Source organism: Charadrius vociferus, unplaced genomic scaffold, assembly GCF_000708025.1.
Source record: "Charadrius vociferus isolate BGI_N301 unplaced genomic scaffold, ASM70802v2 scaffold90, whole genome shotgun sequence".
NCBI classification, from domain to species: Eukaryota; Metazoa; Chordata; class Aves; order Charadriiformes; family Charadriidae; genus Charadrius; species Charadrius vociferus.
The window spans coordinates 12,325,797-12,345,550 of NW_009647222.1; the positions used below are offsets into that span (position 1 = coordinate 12,325,797).

General features: G+C 42.3%; 1 protein-coding gene across 1 annotated transcript in view; it reads left to right on the top strand.

The window, feature by feature from the left end:
- The first annotated feature begins 2,045 nt into the window (after nucleotides 1-2,045).
- Nucleotides 2,046-19,754, top strand: part of ETV6 (ets variant 6) — a 35,896-nt gene continuing 18,187 nt past the window's right edge. The window contains exons 1-3 of the mRNA XM_009879725.1: nucleotides 2,046-2,213; nucleotides 6,013-6,147; nucleotides 10,931-11,473. Coding sequence (XP_009878027.1) covers nucleotides 2,150-2,213; nucleotides 6,013-6,147; nucleotides 10,931-11,473 — 742 coding nt within the window. The 5' untranslated portion in view covers nucleotides 2,046-2,149. The remainder of the gene's footprint in view (nucleotides 2,214-6,012; nucleotides 6,148-10,930; nucleotides 11,474-19,754) is intronic.

Below are 19,754 nucleotides of genomic sequence, written 5' to 3' on the forward strand. Positions count from 1 at the left end.
AAAGCACTCTTCAGATGTCCTTTTAAACCCTTTCATAAGTTGTGGTCTGGCTGCATCAAGTCTGACTTTGTTCTTTTTTAGCTGCAGTCAAAGTGCATGCTGCCCAGCAGCAGCCCAGGGTCTGGAGTGTGCCTTCTGCAGGAATAACCCTGGGTTCAGCAAAAGATGAACCTCACTGGCATTTTAAATGACGGTTTGCTTGTTTCTGAGCAGATCTGCGCCTCACCTCAGGCCCTTCAAAAAGAAAGGTCCTCTGACCCTAGTAATCAGACCCTAATTCAGTAGAGGGAAGAGAATTTAAGTCCTTCATAAATAAATAAATGCTACTTCTTGTTTCTGTGTGGCACATAATACAGTGCTACAGGAGCAGTTGAAAGCCAATGGAAATTCTTGCTGCTGCCATGCAGACGTCCCTTCCTTGGGTCAGCTCTGACCCTTTCTCATGCTTGATCTCAATTCTGTTTCCAACTGAGATTCAGTTCTGTATGCAGCTGTGGCTCTGGGACTTTCCAAACCCGCTGTCTGGTAACCTGGCATAGCAGCAGAATGCAATTCACTGCATGTGACCTCTTGCTAAAACAGAAAAAAGCATTGCCTATCTGTTAAAGGAGTAAAAACCAAACCAAAACAGAGCGGTACAACTCTCCCAGTTTTCTTTTAGTGCTTGGCAGGAGGAGGGTAATCAGATCTCAGAGAATGGTGTGCCAGGAAGGAAATTTCTTCCCATGCGTAGCATACAATCAGCCAGGTGCAATATGAGGAAGGGAGGTTCGTCTTCCTCTGAAGCGTAAGGTATTAGCTCCTGCCAGAGGCTGTGTACCAGAGATCTGATCAGATACGGCAAATTTTATGTTCCTATGCACAGTATGAAGCTTTCATTTCTACGCAACACATTGTAGCAAGTCAAACAATGAGTCATCTCACAAGGGGGAAAAGGAAAGAAAGCTTTTATCTCCCAGTGGATTGGAGATAATCTCCCTACCTGGGTATAAACAACCCTTCACCGTGCTGCCTTCTCTCCCAGGGAAGAAAGCTATTTTAAATTTGTCTGTAAAACAGATATTGAATTGTCACACCTCCCAAGCCTCTCTGCCTGAGCCCAATAAAGGTAGCAGGCAAAAGGTCTTTGACTTTCATGGTAACTTGGTTGGGCCCCTGTGAGTAAACACAGTAGTCTAGGCTGTATATGCTGTACAAACTGGCTGGGAGAAAGGGTGTGCCAGATTCTCCTTAAAGCCCTGAAAAATCTGCCCAAAATGAACATACTTGCTATTTTACTGTAAAATGTCATGCCACCCTTATATAGACAGTTACGTTGGTAAAATTTTATTGCTCTACAGGAAACACAAGCTAAAGCAGTGCTCAAGGTGCCACAGCCTCAGCAATTATTTTCCTCTCCAGTGTGGGAATAGCATCTACTAGCATAACAGCATCTGCAGGAGGGGTGGGCCAGTCCGAATACACCTTTCTCAACCATATCTGCACTGATAACCAAGGCACACTATTACAGAGGCTGTGTGAAGCGGCCCTTCTTTACACACCTCAGCTACCTAGAGGGAAGTATCACCATAGCTGTCTTGCATCTGACTGCTTTTCCTTATTCTTGATCAATGACAAGGGGTATGAAGAGAGCGCATGCCTCATTTCTGTGAAAGGATACGCACCGAGGATGGATGGGGCCAAGGACTTTAACTCCTGCCTGCTTTGCACCTCAGAAGGAGCAGCTGGAGGAAAATCCCATTTCACAGTGGAAACCTGGAATGAAATAACGTCCTTGAAGCTTTTTTCAGGATGCTCAGGCAGTTCTTGTTTCTCAACATGTCACAGATAAACCAAGGTGCCTAAACTAGTGAAGTATTTCACAGTCCAGTACTTACAGTAATTCTGTGTCAATGTGACATTCCTGTCCTACACCTTCCCCTGAGACTTTGCACATTATGGTGTGGGGAGAAAGGAGGATATTTGCCTATATTCCCGTGATTCCATGATTCACTGATGTTTGCCTTGTCTCAATTTGGTAACACGATCATGGTCTCTTCCTGCCACAGGTTTGCAGCCCGTTTACTGGAGCAGGGATGATGTGGCACAATGGCTCAGGTGGGCAGAGAAGGAGTTTTCCTTGAGGCCAATTGAGAGCAACACTTTTGAGATGAACGGCAAGGCTCTGCTGCTCCTGACCAAAGAGGACTTTCGATACAGGTCTCCTCATTCAGGTGAGGATTACTTACAGAAGCTGTGATTGAAAAGAGAGAGAAAGCTGCAATGAAATCTGGAGAGGGTCAGAGAAGGAAACAGCCACATTGGTTGGGGTGGACTGGGCAAGGGGAGGAGAGGGAGGACAGAGCCACTTGTATAAGGCAAGGACAAAAAGGACAAGGAGGGAGTGAAATCCTGATACACCTGAGCTGTAGGCAAATTTGAATGCAAATCCAAACCTAAACCAAATCATCCAACCTGTTTCTAGTTAAAACTCCCTGCAGAAGTCCCAGAAAGCAAGCTTCTCTGGCAGCACTTTGTGACTTCCAGCTCTTCCTTGTAAAGGCTTATCTTTTCACAGACCCAACTACAGCAGCAAGTTAATCAAGTGCTCTAGCCTCTTAAGAAGCCATATTAGCATTCTGCCTTACAGTTGGCTTGGCTGACGTGCTGCTAAAAGTGACTGCAAAACTCCTCCCTGGGGGATCTTTCCTCTATTTTACAACCCCTATGGGCTTTGCTTTACTTTACCTCACGTGCTGGAGTCCAGCCCAAGGCACAGCATAGACAGGTGTGGGAATCAGTCTGCCTATTGCTCAAATTATGTCTTCATTTATTCACAAAAAAGTTTTAGAAATGTGTATGTTGCCTGCCTGTGTTTATATCCCCTGCGGTCTGTCTGCTCCAGTTTTACAGTCAGAGTAAGCTTCTGTCCTCCTTTGTCAGGGATGTTTAACTAAATATGAGTTATTGGTTCTAAATAAGAGTTGTGAGCTTTTCTTTTGTGACCATAGAAAGTACTCCTGTTAAAGTCACATAATTCAATCACCATAGGTGATCAAGGAGTTTGGACCAAGTGGTGACAGAATTGCTGTTAGGAGGTTTCCAGTGCAAAGCTCACTAGGTGCAGAAGTACAGCTGGTGCTGCTTAGACCCTGCTGATAAACAATCCATGGCACTAATTCTGCATCATGCAGCTTGGTGAGCCCCTTGAATGCACCCCCACAATCATCCTTCTGCAGAATCTGCCTCACAAACTGTGGCTTACATTTAGTGTATACAAAGTTTTTCAAGCATGTGCTTCAAATCCAGGGCTAATTTTGTATGGAAGGAGGTGCCAAACATTAACGTCTATTGCCAGTGTAATGCAGTAGTGAAAACTGATGCCTCAAAACATCTTTTTTTTTATTTATTCCGGTACACCACTTTAAATCATTTCATTAGAAAATTAGCCCTCCTTAAGGCAAAAGGAGTATTGAAATTGGGATCTGGGCAAGGACTGTAAGGGACATCTTTTTGTGTCTTGTCTGCAACTCCCTTTATCATCCCAATGCCTTGCTGCCTACAAGTTATGCCCCTGCTCTTCCCCTTGTGTGCTGTGCGGGCGGTTGAAATGAGTAGGATTAACGGAGATAGAGTGTTCCCAGAGAGAAGCCTCTGGCTTACAAATTCTCACTGTATGCAGAAGGTTAAGTTCTTATTTACCTAAATGGAAGCTCCTATTTACCTTTGGAATGGAATAACCAAACTAAAGGCTTCCTCTCTAGCTTTTTCTCTCCTCCTTTTCACCAGGTATTCCTCACTGATACAAACCTTTTAGAGGATATCTGAGTCAGTCCCTAAAATTTAGATTAGGTAAAGGGACATTACCTCAACATTTCCCGGAAATTAACTATACGTGAAATTTAAGAACCATGAAATAATGTTTGCCACAGAGGCATTATGTTTTTCAAGAGTATAGGTACATAAAGGCTGTATCCTTTCCCTCATGGTTAAAGCAGGAGAACCACATCCACTCCCCCCAGTGGTCCTAGCAATAAAGTGGGCTCACAGCCCCACAGCTATTCTTCTATTTAGGGCTGGCCCGCAAAGGGAGGCAGGAGAGGAGGGAGGGAGTGAAAAACGCTTTTCACCTTCTTAACTAGCATTACTGCATCTGGGTGGTGCAGAAGCATAACTGTTTTGTTAGGTAAAAAAAAGACAGCCAGCTTTATGGACGTTTTCACTAGTCTGTCAGGCCAAATCAAAGGAGGTACAAATTTGCTACCTTATTGCTTAGAGTGTTACAACACTAGTAACATTAGATTATGCCACAATTGCATTCAAACATGCAAATCATGTGGTAAAATCACTTTTTAGCTTTTCATGTACTAAACATGGAAAAGGTAACTGGGTTCTCGAGGCTTTGTTTTTAATTAGATTTTCAGGTATTGCAATCACCTTTTAAAAATGCCCTAAAGTCACTGCTGAGACAGTGAAAGCAGCCAAGATGCTAAAAATAAAGGAAGCTGAACTATGGAAAGGGGGATGGCTTTAACTATTTTGTGCTAAGACACTAAACTTTCCCACAAATAGAGCATTGGCAGTTTAAAGAGACCAGGGACAAATGGCCCAAAGCTTACAATCTCATACAAACAACTACTGAAAAAAACCCCACACTTGAGAAAACTCTCCCAGAAAATCCAAGGTTTCCAAAGTGAAACTTCACTAAATTTGTTTTTAGGTAATAAGTTATTGCTGCAACCTGTTTCTCTGTAATATGAGCAGCGACAAAAAGAAGACAGCAAGCAGAATTAAAAGTCAAGAGACTTCCTACACTGTGTTGTACATTTTCACTTTGAAATGTGCAACCGTTAAATGAGACAAAATGTGTAAGCACCTAGGTGTTTCATGTAGATGTTGTTGGAGGAGGGGCATCAGTAGCAGATGCAATACATAAAAAGACTCCAAATAAACAGTCCATTGGTCTTGTAGATATTGCAGTGATATGTCCCACTGAGGAAAGATATAACAATTCTGGTGCCAGGGAATCAGGGCGGGGGCAGGGGGGCACAAGGAATAGCCTGCCTTTACCCCAAAAAGAAACAAGCATCTGGATCAATTCATGCAAGAACATGTCAGCTTGGTGCAGTGCAATTCGCTGCAGACATTTCTGCCCATACAGAGCACCAAGTCCACTGCGTTTTGTTCCTCAGTCTGCATCATGTCTATGGTCTAATACTGCCTGTTTCAGTGAGCTCCATGCAGATTCTAGTGGCTAGAAATAACTAGCTTTGGGATCCCATTTGGGCTTTTCAGGAGTCCAACCCATGACACCAAAAGTGACATACAAAAGTTCCTAAGCACTCGAGTGTCTCCAGGACACCACAGCAAAGGTATTCAGGATAGTTAAATCTCTCAATTCTTTTCCAATCTTTGAGTCCATCCCCAAGTGAGAGTTCTTCCTCCTGTGGATTTGCTAGAATGATGTATCTTAGTAGCACACCACCCCTGGCCTTGAGGCACCGGTGTTGCACGGAGAGGCTTTACAACAGCTTCTTCTATCTCCCCCCATAAAGCCTAAATTGTTCAGTAATTAAAGAAGAGCACCATCATTGCTCCCAGAAACTCACTGCATAAATCATGGGCTCTACATTTAAGAATTCTGTGTCCGAAGGTGTCTGTCTAAAAAACTGAGGCTGTGGTGAATGAAGGTACAACCCTGAACTAACTACTGCTTGTAAAAGGGTTGGAGCTCTTGCATGGGCAGTCATGTAGCCTGAAAAAAACTCTGTACTAGGGTAATAAAAGCTATGTCTTGTCATTCTCCCATTTTTTCACAGTCACACACAGAAGCGTGATGCGCAGCTTTTCTTTTTCTTTTTTTCCTTTCAGGGAAGAACGTTGCAAAACAGTGAAATGTAGGATTTTACTGCAAGCATTTTGGGGTCTGAAAATAGCACCCAGGAGCCAGGAATTCATGCATCAGATGGCTAAATGAGTCTTCTCAGCAGTATGTAGGTTTTCATTTCCTTTCTCCTGCTATTTGTCTTTCAGGTGATGTTTTGTATGAACTCCTTCAGCATATCCTGAAGCAAAGGAAAGCTCGTATGCTCTTCACACCTTTCTTCCACCCTGGGAACTCTATCCATGCTCAGCCAGAGGTCATATTACACCAGAATCATGAGGAAGGTAACTCTATCTCATTCTTATGGGAGCTGCTATTACAGAGGCAAGTAGAGTAAGACCGTGAGGAATTATGTCATTTTCTTGCTCCAAAGTTACTTAAATAAAGCTACTCTCCTCCCTCTATCTCCATACCTTTAGAACAATCAACTGGTCTGGGGAGTCAACTGTCCATTCTCCATTTATCTTCTATTACTTTGTCCTGTTTCCAAAACCTGCTTAAAAGTTATGCCAGATGCAGATTAAAAAAATGCCAGAAAGTTTTATTGACCCCATTGATTAATTTTTCCTCACTCCCAATTCGGTAGACAAAGATGCTTCGTGGACTTTTAGTATCCTGGAGATGCAACTAGGTGCAGTTGTTTGCAGGGCAAGAGAGAAGGCATCCTTGGAGAGGAACGTCTAACTCAAAGTCACTTCAACTGACAATCTGTTATCACATCATGCCAGAGTTCCTAGCACTGAGCCCATCTTGTTGCTCAGCTTTTGAGCTGATTGAGCAATTCATGTTGAGAGAAGGTTTTTTTCTGCAGGTTTTCTCTCATTTTGACTATCAGATTTAGTGCTTAGGTTATTAGTTACCCTTCGAGTACTGTCCACATGTATCATGGTTGTCAGACGTAGTGAAGAAAGAATAGATGTGTTTGTGGAATTGCAGATTTGGGGTTATTTTACTCATTATTAGTACAGATCAAAATGTAAGTATGTTTCCTTCAATGGAAAATTGAGGATTTATTTTCTTTAAAAATATACACACTAAAGTACTTTGTTTTCTCAAATAGCAGAAAAATATAAAGCCTAAACGTTTTAAAAGGTCCTTTCCATGAAAGCATCAGGCAGAATTCACTTTTTAATTTAAAAAAATCAAGGAAAAAGTAGTGTTATTCCTTTTTTAAGTAGCGAGGAGAAGCGAACAGAAGTGAGTTAGGATATCGCCCTAGTCTCTGCTAACTAAGATGCAAAAATCATCTCAAGATTCGACATGGGATTGCAAGAGAAGATTCAGGGGTGCTGTCAGATCTGTTCAAGTTGCCCACGGCCAGTTTGAGCAAGCCAGAATGAAATGGCACCAGCAAAATTCTGAGACTAAGCCAAGAGCAGGACAGCAGCAGGTGGGATAAGGACACTCCAAAGTGTTGCCACACAGCTGTGTAAATATTTCAGATTAGAAGAGGGTGCTACAGGTCAGGATGAGGTTGAATTGGCAGAGTTGTGCAAGAGACAGTCACATCCTGTATTAAGATAGGCACTTTCCAGAGACCATTATAAAAATCTCAACTTTTTCCTGAAGCTTGGCATTGACCCACAAATATCCCCTTTCTAAATTTCAAACATAAATAGTAGGTACCCTCTCAGACACCCCTGTATTAAAGATACAGAGCAACTTTTACTCTAGAGAGGTTTTCACACGGATGTTGAGTTGGCCTTTCAGGTGCATCACTTAAAATGTAAATCCTTTGCAATGTAGTCCAACTTCTGTCAAAGCACAGGATGATTAAGAAACAACTTGCTTTCTTCCTCACAGTACTCTGGCCACTGATAGTACCACTGTATTTGCTTAGAGAACTCTGCTATTACTTAAAACTTTTCTTCATAATGACAAAAATCAGTTCTTGTTTTGCTGGGAGAAGAACTTCAAAACAAGTAAAAGAAACTACATGTTGCCTGCCACAAAATTCTGAGCAATCAAAAAATCTCTATGCCAAGAATTTAAAAGCAGGTGAATTTATTTATGTATTTTGACATTCCTTCTTCCTGTTTCAAAGAATCACTTGGGAGAAACTAGCAGAATTAAGTTTACCATTTTCCCTCAGCAGAATGCAACTTAGCAAAAAAAGGAGAATGAATGTGAGAAGCAGAACTTAACCCTGCCTAACTCACAAACTGTAACAGAGGGGTGAAGTGTTACTTTGGCACAATTTCGAGTGGTTGAACTTCATAGGTGATAGATCTTTTTTAGAATCCCTTCTTACTCCAGTGATCTTTTTGCATTCTCTTCTACTGGCTCTTTTGCCCATTTCCTAATAGATTATATACATATGATACTGCTTCTAAATGCTTTCATTTTAAGTTAGTTAATCCAGAATCAGATGAGACCAACATTTACATCTAGTGGCTTTTTACTAGCTTAAGCAAACTGGATTTGACTGTTGAAATCAGTTGACAACAGCTCAGGTTATCTGCAAGATGCATCGGCATTGGCTTGGAATCTGCCCTGTAGGCATCGGTCTCCATCCTTGTAGAGGGATGAGCAATGGAGAGTGAATTACCTATATCTCCAGTGGTCCTTCTGACTCAGCACTGAGTCATTTGATGGGGTGCCATACAGGAAGCTTACACTGTCGTTCCCTGCACTTCTTTTATGGGTAAGCAAAGAGTGCCAATCTTTGGGATTGTCATGCCAGCAATTGCTCACTCCCAGAGTGAGTGCAGCCCCACCCCATCCCTGTATGGATCAGATAGGTCAGCAATTTTCCTGGGAGCTGAATTCCCTTTCACAGCTTTCCCTTCAAGAAAAGAGCGTTGGTCACTCAGAATGAAGAGTGAATATATTCCCACAGGAAATCATATACCATATGCGCTCAACTTACACTCATCAGATGTGCCAAGGAATGAATGTGATGATGATTTTGTTCTGTTCAGGGTCATTCATGGCAGGGGAACTGCTTGGAGCTGATTTTGAACTGTTTTATGGTAAACAGCAACTTCAGCCATGAGAGGATTCTTTAGTTAAGGATTTAAAGAGACAGATCTTGGAGGAAAGTAAACACTAGTGTGTATACATCTGTGGTTTTTCCTCTTGCTGCTTTTTCCCTACCTTCTCTCCACCCTGTCCTTGTTCAGGATCACCATGGTTTGGGAGCAGACAGATAGGTCTGCTTCTGTTTGGAGCTTGTCAGAGCCAACTACTGTTTGCAGAGAGCTTGGTGGAAAGCACAGCAAGGCATTCCTTTCTGCTTTCAAGATAGCTGCTCCGCACAGCCGAGGCACTTTAAATAAGTGGGACAAACAATACAATATTCTGGCCTATATTTACAGGCCAAGAATTAGCACAGTGCATGTGAATGTACAGTGATGGGGGTGGATGGTCTGTAGAAGATAGGACGCTGAGTGAAGTTGAGGGGTTGTTTCTCTTTCTATTGTGGCAAAGAAATGAGACTTTAAGAAAAGACAGCCATAGAGGTAGGTACAGTTGTAAATTAATTCCTCTTTGATCTTCACATCATTTGGTCTATCCCACAGTAGCTGGCCACGTTTTATTTAAAGCTGTTTAGGTTTAAACAAGAACAACATATAGCTCTGGAGTTTCATGTCCTCCAGCTGTTTCGTTGTGAGTACCTTAAATAGCTCTATGAATGAATTTTTCTTGTCTGGGACCACAAGTGTGTGAAATAAGTGTTCTGCAGGCATGTAGCTTCTGCCTAAAATTTAAGGTTTTCCTGTAGACTGTAGCAGCCTTGTATAGATGAACAGCCCATTGAGCAGGCAAAAGGGTTGGTGCTATGTCACTGCCTGGCACTACATTTCCTCAGGACTACAGCTTTTCCTGTTTAGGCCTTTCCCTGAGTAAGTACTGATCACTCTCCTGATGCCTGCCTGGGTTCCAGGGCAGCTCGAGCCCCTGGGTCTTCACCTCGACAGGGTCTTCAACAAGTATTGCTGCCTTGACAAGAGAGCAAGAGGATCGTTAAAGAGGATCAGAGCAAATGGAGTGAACAAACAGGCAAGCCACACATAGGCAGCTACTTGCTTCAGTTGTTGACATGTACCCAGCAGTTTCCTTCTCTTAACATCCAAGGCTTCCAACAAAAAGCACTGAAATTTGATCTTTGTTTTTCAGATAAAAAACACTTAGTCACTGCGCTCTGGTGGTATTTTCCTCTTTGTCAGTAATTTCCCAAGTCAAAATTGATGGCCTTAGCTAAGCTGAAAGTTTGCACTGTTTATGTCAAGCATTTCATTTTGTGAGGGGATTGTTAGTACGTGAAGACATTGACCTAGAGCCATGATTTATCTACCCCCTAGTGTTAAGAATCACAGCTGGGGAAGTATGATCATGCAAAAGTGATGCTAGAAGTTGTCCTACTGAAGAAATGGAAGTGCTTATATGGGACAACCCATCAGCAGACAGCAGAGACTAAATAAAATAAGACGAAAAAATGCTTATGAAGATGTTGCATGCTCTTAAAATCAAGGCAGGAATGGAATTTAGCTAGTGTTTCACAACGAGCTTCCTACCAGTGGGATTTTTTAGGTAACTCAGTCCGTATTTCAGACTAAGATATTCTCTACCTTGACCCAAGCCTCTACCATCTAAAACTTACTACCCAATATTTTCCTGGAGACATTTTCCCTTTTTATCTCTGTCCTCTACCTTACAGTGCTCATCATGGTACAATAACAGGAACCACATGTAGAGACATGAATGTCAGGAGATAAGTTTCAAAGCATTTGCACAGAAACACGGTTAGTACAGCTGAATCAGATCTTACTTTCTTCATGTGTGTTCCAGTCCAGCTTCTCAAAATTGGATTTCTCTTAACACGTTCCCCCAGTAATTACCTTTGCACGGTGGTGGAGGAAGATTGTTTTCACGGTACTGATTTCATTGTGTATAGAAATAACTGTCTGCATTTATATGGCATTTTTCTGGGCATCTGTAGGTCACACAAAGAAAAACATTTCCAAGCTGATAGCAATACTCAGTAAGCTCAGCTAGCAGTTTGACAGTTAGATCCTACATTTTGATCACAATATAGACAATCTGTTTTTGTTTTTTTCTCCACAGATAGCTTTGTCCAGAGACCTTCAAGACCATCCACAGAAACAGTCCACCACAATCCCCCAACCATTGAACTGTTGCATCGTTCTAGATCACCCATCACCAACAACCACCGTCCATCACCAGATCCCGACCAGCGGCCACTGAAGTCCCCTATGGACAACACTATCCGTCGCCTCTCCCCAGCCGACAGGGTGCCGGGGACAAGGCATCAGCAAGAGAACAACCACCAGGAGCCCTATCCTCTCTCAGTGTCCCCGATAGAAAATAACCACTGCCCACCTCCTTCTGATGTGCTCCAGAAGCCCTCCAGCCCTCGCCAGGAGAACACCAGGGTCATCCAGCTGATGCCCAGCCCTATCATGCATCCTTTGATACTGAACCCCAGGCACTCCGATTTCAAACCACCAAGGTTGTCCGAGGATGGGCTGCACAGGGAGGTAAAGCCAATCAACCTGTCCCACCGAGAAGAGTTAGCTTATATGAACCACATCATGGTGTCTGTATCCCCTCCTGAGGACCATGCAATGCCAATTGGAAGAATCGCAGGTAAGTGACATTCTCTAAGTTACACCAAAGTTGACGCTCTTCATTCATAACTAATTATGCTGTGTATTAAGAGCTTTGCATTTCCTTTTGCTGCTCTGTGACCTCAAGAGTTTACTGGCATTCTGCGAGCTTCACCACATCTGTGGTTTAGACAGTTAAATATGATTAAACCAGTTTCATGGCAGGTAAGCAAACGTGCAGAGTGACTTGTTTGCGACCACAGAATGCGTAATTGGTACTGAAACATTCATGTCCTGACACTCACTGCCTCTCTACCCACTAGCAATCCACTTATTTCCCAAGATGCCTATCTCCAAAGCGTCGTCCTGCAAAAAGGTAATTTTCAAACAGTTGTATTCACTGTAGTGTCCAGTCCTACGGAAGGGAAAAAACCTTCTGTCAGTGACCTTTGACATAATGCAGTGTCAAGCCCACTATTATGGAGATGGCGGGACTAATGAAATATCACCTTAGAGTCCTACTTCATAGGCTTTCCTGTGCTTCTCACACTAGGATTGTCCCTTTTTACAGAAACAAGGCTGCCTTTGTCCCACGCAAACCACAGGCATTGTCTCACTTTTGTTATCGTAAATAACTGACATCACAACAGCTGAATCAGGAAGCTGAGGTTACAGAAAATATTTTTTGTACTTGAAAGGGAACTGTAAATTGATAGGGAGAGGGGAAAGGGGAATCCAACCACTTCAGAAATATGCTGAATGCCCCAGTAACCAATTTCTTTTGAGAGATGTAAATACACACCACACCCAAAAACATTCCATGCATTTATGTCAGCAGCGAGCTAATGTGATACCCAGGTCCTGTGGGGTATTACACATGTCCACAGAGGTACATTTTAAACCACCTTATTCTTTTTTGTCCTTGCATGCCTTAATTTTTTTACAGATGTGGTGCTGCCTCAGCTTTAATGAGGAAGATTTGCTATTTTCTTAAGACTTACCACTTTAAATTCAATTCAAGAGGTACATATATCACCATCTAGTCAAACAACAAGCACAACAAGGTCCATGATCCTTTCACGTAGTAGAGAGATGGGTTACAGAAATTTTCTGACATTTTTGCCTGGCTGACATTTGTCTCTCTCCTTTTGATTTTAATTACCCACACTATTCTCAGCAAGTTAAGAAATACATTTAATGTTATGGCAGAGAAGATTTCCTACTGGTTGCATCACTGGAGATTTTCTTTACATAAATTACTATTGGAAGATCAGGGGGGTTGTTAATTTTTATTTTTCAGAAGGAAACAGTCTCTAAAAATGAAGCCTAGACTGAAAAGAATATAAGAAAAAATATGGGGAGCAGGTGGTAGTGTAATTTTTTTAAATTTAAACCCAAGAGTTTTCTTAGATAATTGGGAATCTTTGGTTTCTGCACGTTGTGCATGGGGTCCAGCAACACCAGTCCTGTAACTAGTACTCCCACATCCTTCCTATCCCTGCATTCTTTGCAGGGCAACAGAGCCTAAGCCTGTGGATATTTGGGCCTAACAGAGTTGCTTGGCAAATCTGTGTAGCAGTTTAAAGTGTTATACACAGGCTATATTTGCATGCTTAGCTGCTTTCGCTTGCAGTCTTGTGGCTTTGCTTAGACCCACCAGCATAGGTGGCATACCTTAAGGAGCTGGTGAAGTATTTCATGCCAAAAAGACTTGAGGTGTACTCAAGCATTCAGTTCAGATGAGGGCAGCGCTTTATAGCCTAGAGTTGGGGGATTATGTAGCTGGCAGTTGCTAGCATCTTAGATTTCTACTGATAAATTTACCAGTGCACTTCCATCAGTACCCCATGTCCTTTAATTGTAAACACCTACAAGCCTCACTTGCTGTACCGGCACAAGATAGTGCTATTCTGGTTGGGTTGTAATGGCTCCTGAACTGTAGCTGGCCCCTCTAAAGGGCTCACAGCCAATTTAAAGGTGACAAAACCCAGCTTACTACCAAAAATGTAGACAGCTTGTGTTTCATACCTGAAGTCAACTTCATTGGTGCTATTGAATTCAATGGCAGCCTACTTAGGCTCCCTAGAAAGAAAGGACACACCTTTCTACCTGCTTCCCCCTGTCTCACAGTCTTCAATTTAGAGCTTTTGCCATTAAGTGATTTCAGTTTGAGAGAGTTTCTTTTTTATGTGAGCATATATGTATTTTCCACCTGAGTGTTCTTACACTGACACTGCTATAGTTAACATGAAGACTTCTGAACAATGGCTTGCCACTGCGAATTGAGACACACCATGAAAATTATAACTCTTGACTCTTAAGCTGCAAATATACATCAATACAGATGTATTGTTAAAAAGAGCTTTTTAAAAATCACTGGCATAATTTCCATTTTCTGGATGAGGAAGACTGATGGGTTGGGTAATGAAAAGATTTACCAATAGTCCAGTGTCAGAACTAAGTGCTTATCTGTTTACACTGGTGAGAAGAGATCCTTGACTTTCTACTGGTTTAACCATTTGTGTGCAGGTGATTTTCAGAGGAGATAGCAATGAGGAGCAGCTGCCAGGGAAGCCCCATGGGCTGCTGACTAAAACACTGGGCTGAGTTCCAAAACATGTTCTATTCCCAGGTCAGATCTTTTAAATTGTAAAAGGAATTCTTCCTAAACATAAGATACCTCACAGCCTCATAAACGTGTTTACTTGTAGATAGAGTCTGTTTTTAAATGCAGCATGCAATTACTTGGTGTTGAGAAAGAAAACGTTTTTGCTTGCTGCTATCCACAAATACTCTGTTTTCAGGAGGTCAATCAATAGAGCTCTGGACTTCCTGTCAGACAAAAAAATGACCTCTACTCACCAGCTGACTAATCTTTCCTACCTTTTTATGTAATATCACTTCTCAAAATATTAATTTTACTGGTAAAGCACTTTCCCTTTTACAGCAAAGAATTTCAAGTTGAAGGTCTTATTCTCTTTTCCTCTAAGGCCATTTTACACTTTCCTAGCAAAGCAAGAGGCATAAAGTATCTTTATGTTACTCATTAAGGTCCCATATATTATTCATCAATGGCTAGAGTTGATTTTAAAAATTATGTTTAGCTGTCTTCTCAACACAATATGCACAAGTCTTTTCCATAACTTCATCAGAACTAGAGGTCATTGTGTTGGAATGATCCAAAGGCAGATTTGCATCCCTTGTAAATACACCAGGCATAGGTTAAGCTAATGTAACTCAGGCATCAATAGTCATCTAGCTACGACAGCACTTAAAAATATTAAAAATACCTCAGAAGGGCACTTTAGTAGACCAGTGTAATGGACAATTTTCACTACTGGAACTGCTAATTCAAAGCAGCAACAGTGTTTGTTGGTAGTCCACTCCTAACTCTAGCAAGCAGGCAGACTATCTGGCTTACCTCTGAATTTTTTTAATAGTCTGTATTGGTTCCCCCCAAATAGTCTCCAAGAATTTCCTCTGGGGGGAAAAAGACTGTACTTTTCTTGTCGTCTTTTTTTTTTTTTTTTTAATGCAGTTGCAGTTTTAATCAAGAGAGGTGTCTGAAATTAGCCATTCTGCAGAATGGAAATTCCACTCCTCATACACCTCTGACTGGGAGGGTTTTGTTATCAAACATTTTAGGACTTTGATATCTCATAAAAGGTACTTCCCCGAGATACAAGGAGAGGCAGGGGTTATTGCATTGGCAGGCGTTCATAGCGCGTCATGGCTGAGGTATGCACTGCAGCCCTAGTGGAACCAGAGACCCCAGAAACCCTCCCTGCAGCCATCCTGAAGTTCTGCCCCCGTGGCTTTCCTTGGGAGATCCACCGTTAACTTCAATCAGGGCAGGTTTTCACCACAGAACTTTATTTAGGAGTCAAATATGTCCTTTTTTCAGGTATTGAGGTCCAGCTCAACTTCTTAGCATGAATCATAGAATCATAGAATAGTTCAGGTTGGAAAGGACCTTAAAGATCACCGAGTTCCAACCCCCCTGCCATGGGCAGGGACACCTCCCACTAGACCAGGTTGCCCAAGGCCACGTCCAGCCTGGCCTTGAACACCTCCAGGGATGGGGCCTCAACAACCTCTCTGGGCAACCTGTGCCAGTGCCTTACAACCCTCAAAGTGAGAAACTTCTTCCTAATGTTTAATCTAAACCTGCCCTCTTCCAGTTTATATCCATTCCCCCTCGTCCTGTCACTACATGCCCTAGTAAAAAGTCCTTCCCCAGCTCACCAGAAACCTGTTGGTTGCCTAAAGACACAGCAATTCCTGCAAGAGACAGTTATGGGATTATCTGACTACAACAGGCCTGATTTCATCCTAATTTTTATCACATAGAGGTTGGCTTAGAAACATCCAAATTCACCTCACTTTTGATTCAGTCACTTAAAATTTGCTAATACAATTCTGGATGTTTCCTGTGAGGGGAAATATATTGCTGAGAGGGTTCCTGAGGTTTCCAGCTCCCAGTGTCTTTTTCTGTACTAGCTCTGTGGGACTGAAAGGCTTGTTCACTAATCATCGGCAAATGCTGGCTATGAAACTTTGGGATACAGGTAACCCTTTACTCAAGCACTGCTCAGTACAGATACTAACCAAACAACTGCACGGGTGTGAACGTCAGGTGCCGGAGAGCAGTGGTAGGTGCAGCTGGACTCCCCCCAAGGACTTCCTGTCCTGTTGGAATTGGGACCCAATAAAATCCATTAAGCTCTGGGTTCACTCTGTGCATGTCTGAGGCAGACCTATCCTGTTTGTACAAGCAGCTTGGAAGGATGAGTATTGCTGTTTCTCTGCAGAGCTCCACCCTGCCCATTGCTTTTGATTCTGCTCTGCATTTGGTGGGGGAAGAAGTCTAAAGGCAGGTGAGTCTTGAGCCTGTTGTTGTCTATTAGTATGCTGTTCTTATCAGCTGGGTTACCTTAGCAACTGGGCTGTATTGGACTTTATGAGCTGCCAGATCTGTTTCTTCCCCTTCAGGAGTCTGAGGAAAAGCCAGGTAATGTTTAAACTGTTCAGAGGCAGGTTGTCTACCACTGTATTGGTTTGGCCCATAAGACTATTAACTGCTTTTGGAATGAGGACAGGCAAGATTCTTACCCTGCCAAAGTCATGACAGAGATCTACCTCCAGCTGTGCTTCTGACTTCTTGTCCCTGCCCTCAGCCCCTCGGTGTGACACACATCCAGAGAGGTACAGGGGTGTAGCATGAACCCCGCAGATTTGTAGCAAGACACGTGTAAGTGACTTCTCAACAGAAACAGTCTGACTGCTGAAAATGTAAATGCAGGCCCCTATTAAGAACACATCAGCTATGAATGACTCACATTCTACTAAAATATACAAAACACTGCTTACCATGGGTGTAGGCTATTTGCTAGCTCTGCACATGGGGAGGTCTTCCACCCCAAAGGTCTGTAAGGATAGTAGTTTGGTTGTTTTGTGTGGGGAGAGAGGTTGAAGGGGAACAGAGCCAGGGATTCTTCTCCCCCTTTGTTTGAAAAACTTAATCACTTCTTATAAATTTGCGTGGGAGGGGAAAAGACAGGAGGAATTAGTTGAATGAATCTTTCACAAGCAGTGCTTAAAAAAACTGCTAATCAACTGTTACTTAATTTTTTCCTTTGGAGTTGAGCTGGAAATCTTCTTTTAAAGGAGGATAAGGAAAACAAACTCAGTTGATTGAGCTATTAGATTCATGAAACTAAACATTTAGGGCTTAAACATCACAAGTCGCCACACTTCAAAACACAGTACCTTGGTCATCAGTGTGTCTTCTTCAACTTACCTACTAGGACCAGAGCCCTAGTGTCCACATTGCCCGCATTTGCTCCAAATGTGTCAATGTGACATTTATTACTGTGGGAAGTTGTAGGATGATCTTTTTCTTTTTTTAACTGATATACCAGCAAAATCATTTGTGCAAATGCAGTTACACCACATTAGTTTATTTTCCTTTCTGTACAAAATAGCTGCACAGGCACAGTTACTATGCAATGGCATATGTTGGATGATAGGGAGGGAGAGTGGGAAACGAGGTAAAGAGATATGCCTGTATAGTAAAGGGGATAAGCCACAACAAATAAGCATAACTTAGAAGTTTTGCAGCATCTAATACTGTTAGTCCTCACATAAGGGATGCGGCTTCTTCTTCCATTTGATTTTTAGTGTTTGCAATATAGTAGTATCTATAGGCTCTATTGTGCTACAGTCCCTGCCCCAAAGAGTTTACTATCCAAACAGACAGGTAAATATAAAGAAAGGAAGCACACACAAAGGTGAAAGGTGTTTTCAAGAGTTCCAACACTGATCAGAAGCAGGGTTGGAAAGAAAGCTATACAGCATAGCAGAATAAAATTATGCATTACAGTGTATCAGTAGACGCATCTGAGCAGTCCCCCACTCAAAACTGTAGGTTGAATTTGCTTCCAGATTTTTGTGACTAGTAACACCTTTTGGTATGTTATAATGCCTCATATTTACATGTTCCAATTTGTTTAAAAAAATGTATTATCCAATTTAAAATTGGAACAACCAACACCCTGCACTACTGGTCAGTCTGGTATTTCCCTGTTTTTGTTCTTCGCTTAAACATCTCATTGTGACAGCAACCTGAGCTAGCCATAAACTCAAGAAGCCAGCTACATAACTTACACCTGAGCTATCTGCTGCTGCTTTTGTCTGTGCAGCATTTAAAGCTAGTCATAATGTTTCTGTGATACAGCCACTTCTGTGTTCATGTTGCAGTCATCCTCCAAGCAAAAGCAAAACCTGCCCAACTGTGCCCATCTACTACTGGGATAATAACCTGGATTCTTGAACCCAAATCAGTCTTTCTGGTCTTTTTTTGGGATGGGTATGAATTGTCTACATGTGTAAGGCACAACAGGTGTTAGTAGTAAAGGCTTGAACCTAATTTCCTCATATAGTCATTTGGTGGTTGGCAGGTGACCATTCCAGAATGACAATACTGCTTTGCAGGTAGAAACCTTCTTGTAGAAGAGAGTCAGTTATGTGGACAGACATGTCCACACAGACCTGCTGTGGCACTTCGTATTAGGAAAAGCTTACAACAGGTTAGGTTCTCTATGTACGCCAGCCTTCAAGCATATTATCCATCTAGTGATGCGCATCGCTTTTTCATTCATTACTATCCCCCCTTCCAAAGTTGCATCATGAGCTTTGCTGTGGTGAAGTCTTACCTAAACTGAAAATTAATGGTCTGTCCTCCTTTGTAGAGGATGACTGCTGACAAACCAAGCTGTAGAGTCTTAGCTTTTGTTGTGTGCTTCCTTAGAAGTATTCTAATTTTTTAAGATGGCAGCTGTCATTGCTAATGCCATAGGAGCCTATCTGTATACATGCCTGAGACTGCCAAGGCTATCTTCACCTCTCTCATGAGGCATGATCCCAGCAGGGTTTGGCAGCATATAGTACTGACTGGTGGGCTTTGTGAAGCACAGACTTTAGGGGCAACTGTGACAAGACCATCTCAGCAGCTGAACAGTTACAGCCTGGCAAACTACAGAAAACCAAAACAGTGGTTCATTTTAGCATACTAAGTTGTAAGTGGTGGGGGTTCAGTGCCTGCTTTCCAGGCAGTTGACCCTCCTTCCTGTAGAGCAGCAGCTCATACAGATTGGAGCCTTGAAAGAACCTGGGAATCTTGGTGTAGGCATGGCCTGTCACTCCCATTTGGATATGACGATGATAACATCACTGGCCTTGTTTAATCACTTGCCCTTGCAGTCATGTACACTTTTACATTTGCAGTATATGCCACATCTATTTCAAGCCCCTTGTGGAAAGCCAGACTACTATAAAGAGACCGAAATATGGATGAGAATCAAGCTCACAGAGTTCATATTCATAGGAGAAGTTTTCATTGTAACCTTGAGAGTCATCTTAACATGGTATTAACAATTAATTTCAGCATGAAAGTATGCCGTCCCTGCCAATTTAATTAATGACACTGAAGCAATAGCTGAATGGCAATAGCTTGGATAGGTGATTGCAGATTTTCTGTGAAGTGTCTTGCTTTACAGCCACCTCCAGTCCTATTGCACAGTTACAAGAGAAGAAATAGCAGTCAGGGTTTGTTCTGGTCCACTCAGAAGCCAGGACTGACCAAGCCATAGGAAAGCTCAGTCATTTAGATTCCATCTTTGCCATTGCTGTACTGCAGCACCTACATGCCATGGCTAGACAGATGTGGTGAGTGCATTCAGAGTACCCTCAGCCTCCATTGGGGTCAGCAGTATGTTAAACACTTTTTTAAGAAACTCACCTTTTAAAGAAAACATACCCCT